The 22,044-nt window shown below is 45.2% G+C and overlaps 1 protein-coding gene across 2 annotated transcripts in view; it reads left to right on the forward strand.

The window, feature by feature from the left end:
- The window catches only part of ADAMTS17 (ADAM metallopeptidase with thrombospondin type 1 motif 17), a 268,096-nt gene that overhangs the window by 35,653 nt on the left and 210,399 nt on the right, over positions 1-22,044 (forward strand). For both annotated transcript variants that reach the window (XM_044980674.1, XM_044980672.1), the window contains exons 5-6: positions 12,767-12,850; positions 13,245-13,402. In XM_044980674.1, coding sequence (XP_044836609.1) covers positions 12,767-12,850; positions 13,245-13,402 — 242 coding nt within the window. The remainder of the gene's footprint in view (positions 1-12,766; positions 12,851-13,244; positions 13,403-22,044) is intronic.

Below are 22,044 nucleotides of genomic sequence, written 5' to 3' on the forward strand. Positions count from 1 at the left end.
GAGATGGAGCCTGAACCGAAATCCCAGATTCAGACTTTTGGGGAGTTTGGCTCTGGAACTAAATGTTGTAGATCTCCTCTATTTCTGTAATGGTCCAAATCAAATTCCAGGATCCTAATGATGGAGAAGTTGGGATCCAAATTGGAAATTTGGGTCTTGGACTCCTATATAAAGAAAAAGCACAAACATAACCCAACTGGAAATAGAATTTTCCACTTGGGGCAGATTATTCCATTACTGGCCATAGATGTCTGATCTGATCTGCCAAGGCACTTCCTGGGTTCCTAAAGATTTCCATGGAGCATCTGTTTTTGAAAAGTGGAGTGGTAAACTGGAATAGTACAAAACCAACAAGGAGTCCGGTGGCACCTTTTAACAAATTTATTTGGGCATAAGGCTTCTCATTGTTTTTGTGGATACAGGCTAACATGGCTACCCCTCTGATACTGGAATAATACAGTTGAAGGCAATGGAGCTACCCCAGTAAAGGATCTGGACTTTTAGAGACACATGTTTTATCTCATACAATTGATTTTTTTTTTAAATGACAATGTTTGGCAACCTTGTTGCAAATTGCAAGCACCTGTACTGCAGGCGTGAGGCAGCATCCAGCCAAACCCCGTGGAATTGTTCACACTATGCTAGATAGATTTGGTAACACATCATAGCTGATGGAATTGTACTTCAAGAATGAGCTACTAATCCTGCCAGGGAAGTAGGAATCGGGGAGAGAGACTTTCACCTCTAAGTTGCTAATTCATATCAAGTATCGCTGTTCGGTGACTCAGAGTTGCTAGCTGTTCTGGTGGCTTAAGAATTCAGTCTCCGCTAACAGGTGTTTGCAAAACCTCTCACGGCTGGTGCTAATTTTCTCCCAAGAGTCAGTGGCCGCAATGGCTGTGGACACTGAACTGTCCACTCACAGATGGCCGGGGTCCTTCCAGATCAGGATTGAGACATGTGAGCAAGGAAATAGTGGGTGATGGGAGCTTGCACTCATCATGCTTGTGCTGTCTCAGCGCTGTAGCTAGAAAGCGATACTTTGTCCTCTTGGGCTGTCAATCTGTCACCTTTCTTGAGCACCAAACTGGCAGGAAAAAACGAAAACAAAATCTTGACGGTAATCCACAAGACCTAACCCAACAAATGAAGAGCTGAACGAGACACATCTCGATGCATAACCTCACTGCACAGCAATGGCCTTTTTCTAAACATGTCTGTTGTTCCTTTAACAGGTGCTGATTCAATGGGGCCCCATTGTGTTATGAAATCTTTGGCTGGTTGAGCCCACGGGGAATTTAACTGATCTATTCCTTTAACAAGCTGACTCTCTTTTTTTTTATTATTACTACTTTACCTTCTAGTACGTTGTGAGGCTATTCACTGAACAAGGCTTCATTGTGTGTCTGTATTTATTTGGCTTGGTTCATAGAAAACATGGCTCTTTCAACAGATCTGTTCTCTTTACCATCCCTTCATTATGAAATGGCATTGTTGCATTTCAGGATGTGTTCAGTCTGGAGCACAGAAAGGTTATTCTTTGCATTGCCACACTGCCCCTATCCTGAATTCCGCCCACAAGCTTTGTTTCTCTGAACAGATCTGTTTTTCAAGCTGCTTTTTGTCTGAGGCAAACCTATACGTTTACGTTGGTTGGGTGTGATTATTCTGGTTGTGCATCATCATGTTCTCTTTATCCTCCAGCTCTCGTTGACGGGATTCAGGGCCAAATCCAGATTTCTCAACACATCCCAAATTAATGAGTTGTACATAGATGACTTCCATGAGGTTTTTCCTCTGCCCGAGGGGAGGAGTAGCAGCAGAGCCTCTTTGTGACATCAACTCGTAGGGTGTTGACTGGTGGATCAGCTTGCTTGAATCTCATTCATTAAAAGTACAGGGGTGAAATCTTGGTTCCCCGGTAGTCAATGGGACTTTGCCATGAGCTTCAGTGGGGCCAGAATGTCATCTCAGGGGGAGAGAGATGAAAGGGTTGGGTTTGTTTAGTTTGGAAAAGAGAAGACTGAGATGGGACATGATAGCAGTTATCAGGTATCTAAAAGGGTGTCATAAGGAGGAGGGAGAAAACTTGTTCACCTTAGCCTCTAAGGATAGAACAAGAAGCAATGGGCTTAAACTGCAGCAAGGGAGGTTTAGGCTGGACATTAGGAAAAAGTTCCTAACTGTCAGGGTGGTTAAACACTGGAATAAATTGCCTAGGGAGGTTGTGGAATCTCCATCTCTGAAGCTATTTAAGAGTAGGTTAGAGAAATGTCTATCAGGGATGGTCTAGACCGGGGTAGGCAACCTATGGCAGGGGGGCCAAAGGCGGCACACTAGCTGCTTTTCAGTGGCACTCACACTGCCTGGGTCCTGGCCATCGGTCTGGAGGGCTCTGCATTTTAATGTAATTTTAAATGAAGCTTCTTTAAACATTTTTAAAACCTTATTTACTTTACATACAACAATAGTTTGGTTATATATTATAGACTTATCGAAAGAGACCTTCTAAAAATGTTAAAATGTATTACTGGCACACACAACCTTAAATTAGAGTGAATAAATGAAGACTCGGCACAGCACTTCTGAAAGGTTGCTGACCCCTGGTCTAGAACAGTATTTGGTCCTGCCATGAGGGCAGGGGACTGGACTCGATGACCTCTCAAGGTCCCTTCCAGTCCTAGAGTCTATGAATCTGTGTTTAAGACACTGGACTGTCACTCAGGGGATCTGGGTTGAATTCCAGGGTCTACCGCAGACTTTCTGTGTGACCTTAGTAAAGTCACTTAGTGACTCTGTGTGCCTCAGTTCCCCATCTGTAAAATAGCACTGCCATGCCTCACAGAGGTTTGTGGAATGTTTCTGTGGAAAATGGGAGCCAGATATTTTCCTATATAAATAGAGTGAAAGATGTCCATATGGATCACACCTCACTGACTGCAGTGCTCAAGGTCCTTGGATCTCACTTCAGCACCTCTTCTGTGGCCTGTTGGGCTCTCTGGATATTGGTCAGGGGATAGGATTTGCCCATGGTATCTAGACTCTGCTGGTTCAGTTATTCTGCAGAATGGTGAGCTGCCTCTAAGAGAAACCAGAATGTTAATTTTGGCGTTGAGGCTTTTATTTGAGCAAATAGGACATTACTGGTCAGGGGTTATTAATTTAACTTGTCGCTGTGAGCCATTACGCTTACTGTCAAGCCATAAAATAAGCATTAAAAGGGCTTATTAATGCATGTTATATTTAAATCAAGTGATCTGCTTTAAAGGATTTAATATCTATTTGTGATACAAGAGTTTCTGGGGAAAAGTCAGCATTACAAAATACTGTTTTATTGCCCCAGCTGGTAAATAAGAATCTTAAAAAAATATAAACAGCTATGAAAGCAAAACCCTTCTGCAATGACACAAACTCTGGATGATGTACAGCTAATTCTCTGTTTTTAATGGCACTCTCTGATCTTGCACTTTGAACAGACATTTTTTTTTAAGACGAGGGGGTTATTTATTATTATTCCTAGATGCCGTTCTAGAGGCACAGGCTTGTGTATTAAATAAATCCAATAGTAGAAGTTGTAAAACAGCCTTTTCCAAAACCATGGAGGATTTTTCCTTCACGGTGCCCTCTTAATACATCAGTAGGAGCCAACGGAGCTCCAGAACTTTTGAGTTAATTTTTTTAAGTTGCTGCTCTTGGAATGAAATCTTCCTTTATTTTCTCAAAAGGTGTGGCAACATCTTCCTCACCAATAAGAGAGTCCAAATTGCTTCATGATAGGATTTAAAAAATGAGCCAGTCAATAAAGTAGGTGTTGGATGCCACCAGCTAAACATGCAGCCCTGAAGTACATAATGAATTTTCAAAATTGGATGGTGTAGGGCACCGTTTCCCAAGCTTGGGACGCCCTCAACCCGCGCCGCTTCCAGCATCTCCCATTGGCCTGGAGCAGCGGACTGTGGCCAGTGGGAGCTGCAATTGGCCGGACCTGCGGACGCGGCAGGTAAACAAACCGGCCCGGCCCGCCAGGGGTTTTCCCTACACAGGCGGCGTCCCAAGTTTGGGAAACGCTGGTGTAGGGGATATGGATACATGAAAACGTCAGCAGAACTGTAAGAGGGGAAAGCCTGAGGCTCTCCAGCAAGCCAATCCTAGAGAGACTTAAACTGTTTAGGATCGAGGGATGTATAAGTGACCCGTTTCATTAGTGACTGACAATATAAAGACTCATGCTTCTGCTTATATGTGAACTTCCTAAAAATGTCGCCTTGCCCCCTCCATTGTTATCAAGATTGCTGATGCTACATTTATCTTCCTTTGCCAGTGTTCATCTGCGTGAATCTCTTCACTGATTTCTTCCTTTTCCACATCAAATTAAAGCCCCTTGGCCTCAAGGCTTTGCACAATGCTGCTGTACTGCATTTCTGCTCTCCTTGCCTCCTGTTTTTCCCTTTGCATTCCCTGACTTAACTGCCAGGTCTCCCTCTTCCACTCTCAGCTTCACACCTTCTTTTGTGCGCTCGCTATGCTCTGACTTCCCAAAAAAACAAGTGTCCTGCCTTTCTTTTTCAAATCCCACTTTAAAATGCACTTCTGTAGCTCATTCATGCGGCCAGTCCATCAATGTCTGCTCCCATTTTTGTTTAATCTTGCATTTTTCTCCATTAGCGTGGAAGCTCCTTAGATCCTTTGCTTGTTTGTAGATTTGTCTGTGGACTTAAGTGCTGTGTTATTCTCGCTTCATAAAAAAAAAAAAAGCTCCTTCTAGGTTCAGGTTCATGTCTGTTTCTGTAGCTATGAGACTACGACTTTGTTTTCTTGTTGCTGCTCCTCTACTTTTCTAGGAGTCTGCTTACAGCAGTGGCCATCTTGAAGATGCACACGCTGCTTTCTCATAAAGATTTTCCCCTCTTTTTGTTCTATCTTGTTTTTATTATTTTCCCCTTCATCCCTTCAAAATAAATTGCTCTTGAAAATACGAGGCTAAGCTGTCAATAGTAATAGCAGTGCTCTGAGCTTTGAGGAAGGACCATAGGGCATCTGTTTGTTTTTTGGGGGTTTATTAATTTCATTTGGGGGAGTTTATTTTTAGCAATATTTGTGTTTTATGTGGATGATCAAAAATTGTTGTTTTTTTTCTCTGTATGTATTGTAATGAGTCGTGCATATAATATATTACTCATTAGAGTAGTATATAATGTTAGAAACAGTACTACATTAAAGCACACTAGGGAACCTTTAGTGCACACTAGCAGGATCTCCACAGACCAATTAATGCACAAGAGTTTAGTGCATTTTAGAAATCACCCCCCATAGCCTGCATTACTGCTCCATGTAGACAAACCCTTAGATACAAGTAACCATTTTTGATGTTTTTCTGGTGTTTATTGGATAAATGCAGATTTTTTTTTTTTTGGTATTGGGGGTATCTTGTTGGTATTTATTGGTTAAAACCTGAAATTGGAAGCTATAACTTTTATTCAACTAGTAACACTTACGCTGAGGTGTTCTGATGGCTTCTGACAGTTTTCCAGAACTTAGTGTAAAAGCAAACAATTCAAACTGGTTCTGTGAGCATTTCTCGCTTGGTGGCAGAGAACTGTCAGGATTTCCAAAACCATAGCGTGGTAATTTACATAGGCACTTTTTGTTCTGTAATCGTCTGATTTCATAAACCTGAAGACAGACTTAGATTAAAAAATGAAAGTGCATTTTTGGATTGAGATAGAATGTTGATTGCAGTTTGGTTTTGACCGTGCCCCTCTTTGAGGCAGAATACAGCCTGGATAAGTAATTGTAGTGTGTACACTTAATATTCCTGCAGCTGTTGCTAAGCCATTTGATTAATGTAAAAGCCTCTTGAAGCAACAAGCAGTAACATGAAGTTAATGATTCCTTGAATGTTATTAAGAGGAGAAGTTTTTATGTTGGCCTTTAGGAATAAAACTGGTTTACTCTCTGTAGTGGTCTTTTTGCACTCTGAAGTGCACAGTTCATTCTGGCATTTCTCTTTGAGATGCATTTGTAGTAGCAAAATCACACAAAATACTATACATCGTTTGTTCAGAGATACAGACCATAAATGCAGATCTCTGTCTCTGTGGCCTTCGGCTGGAATATGCAGACTCAGGAGTTCTCATGGCTACTCGGCTACCTTGCACATGTCCTTAGGGTCATGATTTGGATCCTTGCGGTGGGGGCTGGGGACATGAAGGGAATGAGTATAAATATATCACCATCGTCTATAGGTTCCTTTTCCCTGGTGGCTGGAAGAACATCCTCTCACAGCTCTGAGAAAGCTTTACCTCAAGTAAACCTTGCAAAGTATTGAGTCTCTCTCTCTCTTTTTTTAATGTTTTATGTTGTAGTTCGTAAGCTCAGTTTTAGGTGGGAGTTTAGAGATCCCATGGTACTTTTCAAAACAAGTAAGGGAAAACCTTGGTAACCTGGCTAACACTCTCACTCATAAATGTGGTCTGATGGCCAAGGCTATGCAGGAGCTGCTGTTTGCGTGCAGGGCTTTAAAAAAAGCCACATGACCCATCCTCGGGCTTCGTAAAGTTCAGAGCCTACAACAAACGATCTCATGCATGCGTGCACGCTCCTCTATCTCTGCACCTCCAGCCAGGGGAACTCTGGTGGAGTTTGGTTCCTCTCAGTCTAAGTTCAGCCTGCCTGGGCTGTGTTCTGTGCACGAGAGGGCAGGCTAGGACAAATTGGGCCAAACGGGCGTTTACTCCGTGTCACATCCCTGTTGCCTTCAAAGAAATAGGGAGAAAGTGAGGCAGGTGCTGAACAAGACACAAAGGAGGAGCCATGCTTCCTGCCCCAGGTAGTTCACAATCTGAACTAGATGCAAACGAGACTCATTGGAGAGAGAGAGAGACGTGATTCTCTGGTTGAGGGTCTCGCCTTGAAGTGTTGCTGATTTATAAGGGGGGCGGGGAGAACGTTGCAGCAAAGCTCTGAATAGGTAATTTGCTTTGAGGAGCAACTTCTTTCAGACATAAGTCTCATTCTTTTGTTCCTCTCTTGCTCTTTCCTCTGTTCCCTTTTCGTTTCCGTACCTGCTTTCGCCTTTACTGTCCCCCTTCCCTGTGTGCTTTTGATGACTCCTCACAGAGTGCGAGTCAAGAGAGTGCAAAGAACAGACTGGGGTTGCTTGTCCTCTCTCTAAGGAGGGGCACCGTAAGCAGGGCCAGAGGATGGGCGTGACCTTTAGCCAGCCCTGTGCTCTCTTCTCATCACTTGCCCTCAAGTCAGTGATTTCGAACCCTCCCTGCTGCTGTAATCATGTCTTCCTGTGCCTCTCTTTCTCTCCACCCCCCCGCCCTCGCCCCCAGAAATTTATAGCTCTGTAATTGGAGATACAAATTATATGGTTAAAGCCTAGAATGGTGGTTCTTAAACTTTGGTCCATGGAACGGTTGCAGGTGGTCTGCAGAAAGCTGGCAGGTTACATGGTGTTGGTTCTTCTTGTTCCAAACGGCCTGATTTTATTAAAAGACACTAAAAATACAGGAAATGTTCTTACTTTTCCAGGCCGGGAATGGATGCAGTGGCCTCAGGGGTGTGAGGCAGTCGCGAGTGGGAGGGAGGGTGGTCTGCGTTTTCACAAATGGGAAGGGAGGTTCCCATGAGTCAGTCTCTGTATTAACAGATGTGTTCCTCACCCTGAGAGAGCTTGGGAATCTCCACACTAGGAAACCCAATATCCCAACGGTAATGATCTCCACCCTCTCCCTTAGAGTCATTGGCTCCTGTTGTGCCTATGGCCAGTCAGACATGGTGAGTTAACATCTTTGACGCTGTTGTTTAATGGTGGTTTCCCTCAAGGCTGGGTGAAGAAGGCGGAGGTGGTGATTGCCATAGGGGAGGCCTAGAGACTTGAATTATTTTATTTTAAACAGAAACTTGGATTCCATGGGATTCTTTACTTGGGGACACAGGTTAACTTGCCTAAGTTGACTACATGTTGGCTACCTCATTGGCCAGCTTGGTCTCTGTAGAGTACCTACATGTAACTCATTATCATAAAGCATCTGGGATTGGATACCCAAAGTATGCCACGGAAATTGGTACTGTGTGTCATGGCAACCTCGTTTAGGGCCAGGTCTGACTCCCATTGTGAGTCCTATGATTTGGGGCAGGTCCTTACTATGTTTTAGCTGGGATTGGTTTTCTTTACAGAGGATAGATATATATCCATAGTTCTTAGTGCAGTTGAGAATTTTTTTTTTTAAAACCAGTGTGTGCACTTTATTTAAAGTTTTGGGGGAGCAGCAAACAATCCAGCAGCTTCAAATGTTGCCCTAAGTGCAGTGACAGCGTCTCCATCACAGACCATTACTTGGTTGTTCCACGTCCACTGAGTGAAGTACGTATTTTAGGATGTTGCCTTAAGTCAGTGTTTCCCAAACTTGGGACGCCGCTTGTGTAGGGAAAGCCCCTGGCGGGCCGGGCTGGTTTGTTTACCTGCCCCGTCCGCAGGTCTGGCCGATCGCGGCTCCCACTGGCCGTGGTTCGCTGCTCCAGGCCAATGGGAGCTGCTGAAAGTGGTGCAGGCCGAGGGACGTACTGGCCGCCACTTCCAGCTGCTCCAATTGGCCTGAAGCGGTGAACCACGGCCAGTGGGAGCCGCAATCGGCCAGACCTGCGGACGCAGCAGGTAAACAAACCGGCCCGGCCCGCCAGGGGCTTTCCCTACATAAGCAGTGTCCCAAGTTTGGGAAACACTGCCTTAAGGCAAAGAAGCCCAAGTGAAATATTTTCTGGCTGCTCCTGGATCCTGATAATTCAGCTCACCAGCTTGAGGCCCACTTGTAATACTTCTAGGTTGAGTAACTGGGCAAATGAGATCCTTCAATGGACTCCTCACCAAATTATACTCATTGCAAATGAGAGTACCAGCAACATTCAGACATCTTCCTAGCATTCTGTGTTACCCTAGAAAACTGAACTGAAGGAGTATGTGGAGGGAGTTTCCATGCATGGTGTAGAACTTCAGTGGTTGACTCCAATCCCGATATTGAAATGATGTCACCCAGTGAAATCAGTCATCGCTTCACCTTCATGCTGGCAAACTTCAGCTGGGTTAGATACCTTGTTTGAAGCAGACATGCTTTTCCACCTAGGCTCAGGAGACAAGGGGCCTCCTAAAATAAAAACATAGGTTTTACTTTTGCCCTAAGTGCTCTGAGACCCAAGATACACTGGCTGATGTCACATGTCCTGAGAGTTACATACATAACAGCACTCACAACTGAATTGTTGGTGTCCTTCATGTAGTTTGGTGCACTGGGACCTTTGATGTGAGCCATGGCATAGGTGGTGTCTAAACCCCCATATACTGCTATGGGGTTCACAAACAGCTGTGGCTAGAGAAGACATTGTAAGAAGAACTGTATTGACTTTGGCAGAAGAAAATTTTGAAGAACTGGAAGAGGTTATTAGTACCTTGTCTCTCTGTGAGCACTGCAGAAAGTAGAAAGCCATCCACAGGTCTGAGCTTTTGATGGGGTGGGTTTTTTTTGTTTTGTTTTGTTTTGGTTTTTTTTTGAGTCAGAGGGCGATAATATAAGGACTGATCTTATTTGAGTTTCTACAGGCTAGAACTTCCCAAAGGAAATGTAGCTGGTAGCTGCACAAATCCGCCCAGTCCTCATTTGGCTGGTGAAAAGTAATGTCCTACTGTCCCAATGCAGATTTAATCTGATTTAGATTGTAAACTCTTTTGGGCAGGGACTGTGCCTTTCTGTGGCTGGTGTGACCCGCCTGCCTCTCTCTTTTAAGCACTAACCAGTAAAAAATGATGATGGTGCTCCCTGCAGTGCCAAGTCTAAATCCCATTCAGAGTTGAGTTTTCCTGTGAACTTGCCCCCGGGTGTTGGCGCATTTTTGACAAGAGAGTTTACTTGTTGGCAGTGTTGAACTGCTCTCATTCATGGATAAATGAGACTTCACCTTCCGCCCTGTGCTCATGGCAGATTACCCCATCGTACAATGCCATTAATAAATTTGTGTTGTGGCACTGACGTCAGCATACTCGTGGGACTACTCAGACTGAGCACAGTGGCTATGACACCGCAGTGCCTACAAAAGGAGGCAAACTGTCAGTGCTGGAATGTTAGAAACAATGCTTCCTTCTGCCAAGGTGCACCTCGTCTTGTTCTGCAAGTACAAGCCGCATTCTTAGAGAGCGTTAGCATAATATGCAGTGGCATTGGACAAGTTCCAGTATGTTAAATCCACACATTGTCAGACACTAATTACAGTGAGAGGGAATTAGCATGACCACATTGGAACTTTTGCTTAATTTTTAATCCACTTGGCCTTCCTGGGTTCAGACTTTTGCTTTTGGACTCCAACGTTGACGGATTTTCTGTGTCCTTAGGGCAGACAGAGGATGGTGGAAGCAAGCAGAGGGCAGGTGGAAAGGAAATCCCATTATAAAGTCTCTGTAACCTAGATAACCTGGTGGTTGGGCACGTTGACAGAGTCTAGATAGGGCGACCACTTCTGCCAGCTTGTTTGTATTTGGAGGGGGGAAAGAAGGAGGATGCTCTTATGTAGCACTGTTTACCTTTTAACTTGGACATCTATAGATGTATTTTAAAAATGCAAATAAACTGCAAAATGGTTTGTTTTTAATTGTGACACAGAGGGTAGAGATCCGCATGTTGAAATTGCAGGGCAAGCCGGGGTACATTAGAAATTGCTGACTGGAAGAAAATCAAGGTATGTTGGAGGGAAATGGGGGTCATGGTTTCAGAGTAGCTTGATGAATCCCAGAATAGTTTGCTAGGCCCCATGCAACTGGCTCCAGCAGGCAAATCCCCTGCCCAGGAAGAGCCCTCTTGAAGTCCGTGGGGCTCCATGCAGGCGCCAGGGTCCACCCATGCTGAGCCAGCTGGCCAGATTGGGGCATAAGCTTGCCCACTCTGTGGCTGGAGCACTGGCTTCATTCCTTAGTTTAGTTAACAATAAGGATGTTAATACTATACACATATTTTACATTTTCAAACATTAAGGGCTTGTCTGAACGAACACTTACTTCACGTCAAGCTGGGAAATAAATCTACCCAGCTTTGCGCTAGGTCTCCCTGCGCTCTGAAAGTTCCCAGGTGTGCTTTGAAATAGGAGTAGATCAGAGTGCGCTAGGGAACTGGTAGCGCATGCCACCTTCGTCCCCGTGCACAGTTAGTCTGAGGCAAGCTAATGCGAGGTAGATTTACTCCCCAGCTTTCCATGAAATAAGTGTTCATTTGGACCAGGCCTAAGAGATTGTCAGACACTTCTGTAAGATTGGTGAGTTGTACCAGCAATTTTACACACTGGTAAATAGGGCCATAGAAAAGGAAAGTGGATTTACCAAGATCATGCAGGAGGTCAGAGGGCTGAATGTAGCTTAGAGCTCAGGAGCTGCTGGCTCCCAGTCTGGGCCCGGATTGAGAAACCATTTGATTTAAACACCATCTTCAATCCTTCCCTATTCAGGAAAGCACTTAAGAATGTGCATAAAATTAAGTGCATACTTGACTGCTTTCATGATTAGGGAAAATTTAGGGTTTTGAAAATGTGATAACCCAAAATATGTTCATGTAGTGGCTTCATTGTAGGAAGGGGGGAAAAAAAAATCCAGTTTCTGTCTGTCTGTATGTAGCCTGAATAACATTTACAACCAGATGAGATCCGGGTAACAAACAGGGACAGATCTTGTTGTTGTTACTCAGAAAAGCCTCTTCCGTGGTTTGGATTTTTTTGCCTTAGTAGGGAGTGTGGCATTTGTCCCAAAGTTATAAAAAGTTTAAAATACTTTTATAATGTATTTCCCCACTTACACCTTTTTTGATGTGGTTTAGGCAAAGCAGTTGTATGCAGAGAAATGGGCGGAATGTAATTCTGGGATCAATTCAAGTTCTGTGTTCTAACCTATAAATGAGGTGAACTATCTGAGCAGGAATGTGAAATCTGGAGATAGCAGTAAGGTAGTTTCCGGCACTATTTTTGTATTTCCTGAGGCTTGTGTCATTATATGCTGACTTATTACTATTTTCTTACATAAGATATGAAAACAACACAGGGAAATTGCTTTTCCATTCTATTTCCTGAAGTCTAAAACACACCATTATTTCATTTTTGCATTCAGATATCACTGACGTTTTAAATGCTGGAAGTCTGTATTAGCCACCAGTTTTTAACATGTGTTTGTGTTTCTGAGATCTCTAGTTTCTATTTAATGTTCCTTTGGAATATATTTCCTTTCCTCTGTTCTCCAGCAGATCTTTTCCTTTGGCTACCCTTGTTAAAGCACATTGTTACTAGTTCTTTTCTTTTTCTTTTTTTTTTTTTTTTTTTAAAGGACTTGTCTGGTTTTTTTTGGGCGGGTCTGCCCTGGATGGTAAACCTTGCTGGAGGGTGTGTGTGAAAAATTGTTCAGTGTGATGAATCCAAAAGATGTGCCTTAGGGAAAATACGTTTTATTCGTTTTTTGAGAGTTGTAGCTGCCACTATTTACTATATACTCTGGGTTGAAATGGCACCTTTTATAATTCTGTATTTTTGTTTAATAATGTGATACATTTGTTCTTGGATTGAGGCAATGTTTATTATTATTATTATTATTGTTTGTTATTATTATTTATTATTTTATTTTTAATGAGTGGGTGGGAGGAACCTCTTTTTGGTCATGGTTAATTCCTCATCTGCTTCTAGTTAACGTTTTCCTTTTTGCTGTTCTGACATGTTGTTGTCTGTTGCGTTTTGACAGGTGTACAATATGTTTCAGCACCAGAGCCTCGGAATTAAAGTCAGCATTCGAGTGACCAAGCTAGTCCTCCTTCGAAACCGTCCTGTAAGTTCTTCAAAACTTTTATACAGCTCCTGTGGTCTTACTTTAAAACCACCAGTTAGGCTGGGGAGTAGCTGTTATAAAGATTTAATAACATGGTTAGGGAATCAAAAACCCAGTTCCCAATCCTATAAACCCTTTGGGCCTAGTACTCCCAAAGAAGTTTGCTACTGTTACCAGCTGATGGCATTAGCTCTTTAGGTGAAGTGGTAGAGATCAGTGCTTTGGTGCTGAATTTCAGGCCCCAGGTTAAGGCCGTGGTGATGCACACATAACCTTCACAAGTATAACTTTGAACTGCATGTTTGTCAGTTAATGATTTTATGCTACAGAGACCTATGTATCCCCTAGTATGACCAATCTTTGTTTCTTTGAATTTCTTTTTTGTTTTTTAAAGGCAAAACTGTCCATTGGGCACCATGGAGAGAGGTCTCTGGAGAGTTTTTGTCACTGGCAAAATGAAGAGTATGGTGGAGCAAAGTATCTTGGTAATAATCAGGTTCCTGGTGCAAGAGATGATACCCCTCCTGTGGACGCTGCTGTCTTTGTTACCAGGTACAGTGGAAGTGGTTTGCTGGTCCTGTTGTATGGGCCATCTGATAAGTAATTCCAGGAGTCTTTCCCACTGTTGCTGATGTTTGTCCCTCATTCATGCTAGCTTGTGGCATGCTGGGTTGTATAGGTAAAACAGAGCAGAATGGAGTGATTTGTCTTGATTTTAAAAGAAAAAAATTCTTTCAGTGGCAGTGAAAGGTCTCTCTGTTTTTTGAATGCTACTGGACTACGTGTTAGTCCCCACTTTCTCTACACAACCCAACAACAATAAAAGCGACAGTTTGTGGGTATTCTATTTAGAACCAGCACTTATTTTATCTACTTAGAATCCCTAGAATATCAGGGTTGAAAGGGACCTCAGGCGGTCATCTAGTCCAACCCCCTGCTCAAAGCAGGACCAATCCCTAAGTAACTCATCCACCATGGCACTAAACCACCGTTAGAATTTGCTCGCTCCATTGGTGCATAGCACAGATTGTCCAGGGTCACCCTTTTGTGGCTCTGTATAGTGATCAAATACACCAGCGTAAGGTTCAAAGCCAAGGGATATTACACATATTGACCTATAGGACAGAATACTGCTCTTCCCAGCATTATTATCCATCCTTGTACTTTTTTTCTGTCTATAATGTGAATAGAAAAAATGTTTCCACATCTTCTATTTTGTAAGAAGACTGCAGTTGTGATTTTTAAATTAAAGTATCTGTAGAGGAGAAGGATTTTGAATGTCAATAGAAAGCAAAGATTCAAGACATAAAAATTGAGGCTCTTCGTGTTCTGTATAGGTACAATAGTATTGATACTCTTTGGCAAATGATTTCCCAACACCTTACTTCAATGCCCCATAATGCATTTGCCTGGAGAAAGTCTTCCTGTATCTTTGTACATCCTGGATCCAGATATATGCAGAGATACTTCACCACGGTTCCATATGTAAGGCTGGCCACTTTATAGCAATAGCTCTCATGGAACTGATTTAGCCCAATGACAGTGAAAGGTAACGACGGCTAATAAGTTAGTAATGTCTCATAAAAGGGATGCATTTGGTGAGTGCCAAGAGATTAAGTGGTCTGTAGTTCTAAATTCTAGGTGCTTGATGCAGAGTAGCAAAGTAAAGGTTAAAAGCAGAACCGCACAAGATTAAACTCAGGGAGCATCGTTGTTGTAGAGTCGTATTCGGCACAGAATTTTATTTCATGTGTTTCCCAGAGGTTTATATAAATAGTTTCTCTTCTTATTCTCTGTCTGTGCTTCGGGTAATTTATTAACAGGGGCCATTTAAAAAAACATTTTCCTCCCCCTTAAAGTTGCGTACACAGTTTGAACACAGTTGAGAATGAGTGTTTTTTGAACTAGGCTGCACTGCATTCACTGCACGGGGCTGCTGTCAGTGTGAGAGACTAGCCAAATGCACAGGATTCTATAGTAGCAGTTTTCACCCTGTCAGCAATTAGCATTTTTAAAGTCCCTCCCTAAAGCATTTTCTCTTGTTTCTATAGGCATGTTGATTATGGTCATCATTCCAAAGTACCATGGGATGCTAATGATTGTTAAATAAAAGTGGGCTGTAGAATATCCAGTCAGTGATGGCTGTGCCAGTGCAACAAAATACACCTTTGAATATGATTGTGCAGTTTCCTCTGGAGTTGGTGCAGGATCCCCCATCTGTTCTGTATTCAGTGCCGTCACTAAGGCCTTGATCCAGAAAAGCACCTAAATATATGCTTAACTTTTTAAGCAGGGTGAGTAGTCTCTTTGAAGTCAATGGGAGTAATACACATTCTGCTTCTAGTTAAACATGTGCTTGATTGGATCAGGACCTAAATAAATACATATGATTTTTTTTTTAACTCTCATCTGTGCATCCAGCATGAATCTTTTGATCCCATGTGACATGGTGAGGCATGCAAATCACTCTGATGGGGTTTTAGGCATTGGCGGGGAGAAGTGGAGCATTTCATCTATGCCCTCCGCAGCTTATGAAATTAAATGCTTGGTGTCATGCTAACCGAGTTGGAGTCAGTCTGTAGGGATGCTCTCTGGGCTAACTGGATTTGGAAGGTTTTGTAGTAATAATAGCCGGAAAGCTACAGCTGCCACTAGTTTGGATAATAGACTTGAAGAGCAGCGAATTTTGTGAGGGGGAAAATTGGGCACAAGACCGCTGGTTTTCTTCAGAAGAACCACATCTATCCAGCACAATAGGCCAGCAGCATGTAATTGCAGTGTTTTCCCATTCCCGCAGTTCTAACCCATTCGTGTTCCTGTAACATAAAGGATGCTGTGTTGCTTGGAAGGCCTCTGGTCCAGCAGTTCTTATTTGTGTAGCAAGGAAATTAGGTTTTCTTCTCAGCAACAGCATGTCCAGCAGAAATAGCTGAGCCAGAAAAAGCAGAAGCTGGATTTTCAGCAGCTGCAGCTGCTTGAGAACTCAGAATCTTTAGAGTCAGTCTCCAAAGAGAACTCTGGTTCCAGCTTGCTGGCTGTGTTCCCGAAAAGGAGCCATGAACATTTTGCTTTTGGGAATTTACCTTTGCCCGATGTAGCAGAAAATAGGTGTTTTCCCCATTTGTACTTAATACTAAATGCTCCCATAGAGAGGAAAATCCCTCCCATGGAATGGTGGGTGGCCACTTACAAACAAAAGCAGCCTCACGCAAGAACCAGGGGTCACCCGATGAAATGAATAGGCAGCAGATTTAAAACAAATAAAAGGAAGTACTGTCTACCTGTGGAATCATTGCGATGCTGTGAAGGCCCGAAGTATAACCGAGTTCCAAAAAGAATTAGATAAATTCCTGGAGGGTAGATCCATCAATAGCTATTAGTACGGCTAAGATTATGACTTCCAGCTACCTTCATGACATTGGGGACCCCGCAGCAGCCCAGACTCCATGGACAGCAGGGGGTAGCTGCGAGGGGCGGGACCCCCTGGGCCGCAACTGACCGGCTGCCGGCACCACCAGCAACCCCTGAACTGCCCAGCCGCCGCTGCTGGCAGGGGCCCCCTGCAGCTCCCAGCCAGTGGCGGCGACAACAGAGGGACCCTGGGGCAAGCGGGCGATGGGGGACACCCCCCTGCAGCTCCAAGCCCCACAGGGCGGTGTGGGGGATTCCCCCCAGCTCCAGCCCTGCACGGTGGGGGGGGACCCCTCCCAGCCACTGGACAATGGGGTCCCTGCAGCTCCCAGACGTTGGGGGGGTGGAAGGAGCCAGGGTGCTGGACCCTCCTCATTTTGTCATGGATGTTTTTAGTAAAAGTCAGGGACAGGTCCTGGCTTCGGTGACTTTCTGTTTATTGCCTGTGACCTGTCCCTGACTTTTACTAAAAATACCCATGACAAAATCGTAACCTTGGCTATTAGCGAAGATGGTCAGGGAAGCAACCCCATGCTGTGGATGTCCCTAAGCTAAGTCAGGATGTCCCTGACTGCCATATGCTGGGACAGGACAATGGGATGGATCACTCAAAATTGCCCTGTTCTGTTCATTCCCTTTGATGCATCTGGCACTGGCCACTGCCAGAAGACAGGACACTGGGTTAGATGGACCATTGGTCTGACCCAGTATGGCCGTTCTTATGTTGTTGTATTCTTATGAAAGCCTGACAAATGGTAAATATGACCTAATGCAGAATGGTTGGGTGTGAGGTCCTGGGGCAGAAGGATGGGTTTCTTGGCTTTGTGTTTTGGGGGCAGTTGAAGGCATTTTACTCACAGACCCAGCTGCAATGTCCTGCATGGCAGATGAAACTCTAAGGTTTCCTTTTATTGCTTCACTTAAGAGCACCACCACCATGACCAAAAGAGACCAGCCCCCTTAGAGGTGAGGGATTATTCCACCTCCATAGAGATCAGTCATAGTCTGCAAGTTGTGCCGAATTATTTACGAGACCATTAGTTTCACAGCATGGTGGTAATTTCTCCGAATTGACTGAAACCACCAGACGCCTTTCCCGGTAACACCACAGAGCGCAAGTGGCAAGACTTGTGATGCATTATTTGCTAAGATAGTCAGTCCCATCGGAGAGATTCATTTCTAGTGATGGCCCTCTGCCATCTACTAGTAGTTCAGCTATTTGTTGTCACAATAAAAGTATCTGTTTGATTTACCAGTTTATATAACATAATAAGTCCTTAAATAAACCTCTGTCAAGCTGGCTCTGGGAACTCAGGAATTGTTCTTATGCCAGCTCAGTCAAGAGCAAATGTCAGGGTGTCAGACGCAGCAGCGCTGCTCTGAAAAATGGAATCCCTGGCCAGGGCATGGTGGCGGCTTCTGATTATTTTGTTTCTGCCTAATTTTTAACCCATTGATGGCTGTAATCCAGGGGTCGGCAACCTCTGGCACGTGGCTCGCCAGGCTAAGCACCCTGGCGGGTCGGGCCAGTTTGTTTACCTGCTGCGTCGGCAGGTTCGGCTGATCGTGGCTCCCACTGGCCGCGTGTTGCCGTCCCAGGCCAATGGGGGTGGCGGGAAGCTGCGGCCAGCACATCCCTCAGCCTGCGCTGCTTCCCACAGCCCCTATTGGCCAGTGGGAGCCATGATCGGCCGAACCAGCCGATGCGGCAGGTAAACAAACTGGCCCAGCCTGCCAGGGTGCTTGCCCTGGTGAGCCACGTGCCAGAGGTTGCCAACCCCTGCTGTAATCGTAGCTCTTTTGTCATGAAATGTAAGCTCGGAAATATTCAGGGTGGCTTTTTTAACTGTCAAAATTCATATTAATATTGATTATTTTCAATTGCTTTAATTTCTTTTTTAAACTAACTTGAGCTGGGATTTTTTTTTTTTAACAACTTGCTCAAAGGAGAGTAATGGTGTTATGGGCCCAAGTCTCATTGAAATGGGAGTTCGGGATCTCACTCCATTATTTTCTTCTGAAAAATCCCATTCTTACATTTTTATTCCAGCAGGACATTTTCTTTTCCCACCCTCCTCCCCAAAAACCCCAAACAGAAAATCCCACGGTGGGCTGGGCATTTATAACCACACACCCACAATGTATGCGCATAACTTTTGCGCCCACTTACTCTGGGTTGAAAAGGCGGGCGGAACAACAGCAAAGCTGTTGCTTTTGAAGGAACCCTTTGGTGTCTCTTAGCAGCTTTCCTAGGTTTCCCTGGCTCCTCATGTGTAAGGCAGTGCTCCTGAGAGAAGCTAGCGCTCTTTGCTCAAGCAGGAGCTGAAGAGGAAAGTTCCCAAAGGTGAGGCGATGACAGTGGAGATGCTCTGACCCTTCTTTAAATGTATGCAAACCTTATTTTAATTTTTTTTTAAATTGTTGTAAATTGGGCTGGAAATCTCATGAGAAGGAGCATTCTTGTGATATTTTGATATTACTTAGATTGTAAGCTCTTGGGGGCAGTGGCCATCTCTTTGCTTGTACAGCATCTAGGACAGTGGTTCTCAAACTTTAACAACCTGTGAACCTCTTTCACCATAATGTCAAGTCTCATGAACCCCCTCCTAAAAATGAATATTTCCAGGGATTTTCTCCTTTACCTGACTATAAATGACAAAAGCAGTGATCTTGGAAATATTAAATTTGTTTTTGTGTCATGCTTATTACACACTATTATTAATTATTATTTATCATTACACTATTTTCATTACATTATGAAAACGGCAACACTCTTCCAAGATCTCACTTTCGTAGCTTGTATCACTTTGAGTAAGCCTGTTATAAGACAAGGCTCCTATGTTTCATCAAGAAGTATCAGATGTGAAACAGCAGGAAGGTATCTAAGGCCTGGTCTACACTAGGACTTTAATTCGAATTTAGCAGCGTTAATTCGAATTAACCGTGCACCCGTCCACACCAGGAAGCCATTTAGTTCGACCTAGAGGGCTCTTTAGTTCGAATTCGGTACTCCACCCCGACGAGGGGAGTAGCGCTAAATTCAACATGGCTATGTCGAATTAGGCTAGGTGTGGATGCAAATCGAACTTACTAGCTCCGGGAGCTATCCCACAGTGCACCACTCTGTTGACGCTCTGGACAGCAGTCGGAGCTTGGATTCTCTGACCAGCCACACAGGAAACGACCTGGGAAAATTTGAATTCCTTTTCCTGTCTGGGCACTTTGAATCTGATGTCCTGGTTGGACATCGGGGCGAGCTCAGCAGCACCTGCAACGATGCAGAGCTCTCCAGCAGAGGGGTCCATGCAATCCCAGAATAGAAAGAGGTCCCCAGCATGGACAGACCGTGAAGTCCTGGATCTGATCGCTGTGTGGGGCGATGAGTCTGTGCTTTCGGAGCTGCGCTCCAACAAACGGAATGCAAAGACCTACGAGAAGGTCTCCAAAGCCATGAGAGACAGAGGATACAGCCGGGATACAACGCAGTGCCGCGTGAAAATCAAGGACCTGAGACAAGGCTACCAAAAAGTCAGAGCGGCAAACGGACGCTCCGGAGCACAGCCCCAGACCTGCCGCTTCTACGAGGCACTGCATGCCATTCTAGGTGGGTCTGCCACCACTGCCCCACCAGTGACCGTGGACTCTGAGGATGGCATAGTGTCGATGGGCAGTTCCTCGGCGATGTTCGCCGATGGGGAAGATGAGGAAGGGTTTGTGGAGGACGACGCAGGCGACAGCGCTTACAATACCGCTTTCCCCGACAGCCAGGATCTCTTCATCACCCTCACAGAGATGGCCCTACCAACCCTCCCCGGCCGTTAACCCGGACTCAGATTCAGGGGAAGGATCAGTCGGTAAGTGCTATAAACATGGAAACATTTATTTTTTAAAAAAGAGGAATAAAAAATATGTACAAACTATATAAAACCTTTTGCTTAAACTATATAAAGAGAAGGTCCACACAGATAGGGATGGAACAGAAATCCTCCTGGGACAGTTCCACGAAGCTCTCGGAGAGCAGCTCGAAAAGTCTCCGCAGGAGGTTCCTGGGGAGAGGTGCCTTATTTGGTGCTCCGTGGAAGCACACTCTTCCGCGCCAGGCCATCCTAATGTACAGCGGAATCATTGTCTCCACCAGCATTGCAGCGTACGGTCCTGGTCTGTGCAGGGATTCTAGCAGCATCCTCTCTCTCTCTCTCCGAGTGACCCGCCTCAGGCTAATCTCGTTCGGTGACTGCTGCATCTAATTAGGGCAATTAGTGTACTGTTACTATTGTGAATGCTTGACTTTTACTTTGCATAGCAATGACCTTCGCTTAACAGCCACGTGTTGGAGGCCACAGAGGAAAAGCATACAGTGATCTTTCCCGTGCACAGCCGCGAGGGGCTGGAACAGGGTCAGACTTTATGCTTTCCAGATTGCCTTCAGCGGGAGGGCACAGCTATCCATTAACTGTTAAGCAGCCTATAGTGTAGTGCTTACCAGGCCTGGCTGCTACACGGATTCAGCTGTACCGCCCCGCTTGTCCGATCTCCTGTGCAAGACCGCAGCCAATGAAAGCGTATTCCGAAATCTTGAACTTGTCCTGAGAGCTCGTGAGACTAGGTGCCCTGTATGGTCTTGTTCACAGAAACTGACTAGACTGTGTTCAGTGTTCGCAAACATGTATCTTTTCAAGGAAATCACTTCCTTTTTCCCATCACACAGCTGCGGCTCTTTCACGAACTGCCCCGGCATCCCCCTCACAGAAGCTGGCGCAGATTAGGCGGCGAAAGAAAAAGACTAGGGACGACATGTTCTCGGAACTGATGGCTTGCTCCAGAGCCGAGGCGGCCGAGCAGAGACAGTGGAGGGAGACCCTATGTCAGCACCAGCGCTCACACAGCGAACGGGAGGACAGGTGGTGGCAGGAAGACCAGCAGGCGACTCAAACGCTGCTTGGGCTAATGAGGGAGCAAACGGACATGCTCCGGCGCCTTGTAGATGTTCTGCAGGACCGCAGGCAGGAGCAGAGAGCCCCCCTGAACTGCATCTGCAACCGCCTTCCCCTGCCACAAAGTCCTGTCCCCCCCTCACCCAAAATCACAAGAAGGAGGGGCGCTAGGGGCCGTGAAAACTGTCACTCCACCTCAGCAGAGCGCTCATGTACCAAACAGCTCTCATTCCCTAAAGTGTGAGAAGTGCTTCCCTTCCTGGATCACCCAGTCCCAAATCCAAGTTTCATCCCCCCACTGTGTAGTTGAGTATTAAAAGTAGTTTGTTGTTATTCACTGTTTCCGTCACGTTTTCCTTGTCAGAAGACTTTGTGTGAAGGGGGGGAGGAGGGGTTTTTTAATTGCATAGGACAGCCTCCATTACCAGGGTACAGACTTGGGGGCAGGATCAACAGCAGGACACACACAGACTGCAGTCACTAGGCACCAGGGTCAGTCTGTGAGGTGTATGCTGCCCCGGGTCAGTCTGTGAGGTATATGCTGCCCCAGGGTCCTAGCGCCTGCCATCCACAAATGGCAAGGCAGGCTGCCCTTACCATGTCCTTCCCCCCTAGCCACGAGCCTCTCCGATGCCCTGAGCCCCAGCAAGAGCCCTCATCCACGGACACATACTCACCCTTCCCACGCACCCCTCACCCCTTCCTACGCCCCAACCCCCAGTCCAGAGCCTGCATCCAAACTCCGTCCCAAAGATGGCATCCCTCACCCCTTCCTGCACACCCACCCCTTCCTGCACACCCACCTGCAACCGTCCTCTCCCCAGAGACCGCTGTAGGAGCAGGAGCCTG

Source organism: Mauremys mutica, chromosome 11 (assembly GCF_020497125.1).
Source record: "Mauremys mutica isolate MM-2020 ecotype Southern chromosome 11, ASM2049712v1, whole genome shotgun sequence".
Lineage (NCBI taxonomy): Eukaryota > Metazoa > Chordata > Testudines > Geoemydidae > Mauremys > Mauremys mutica.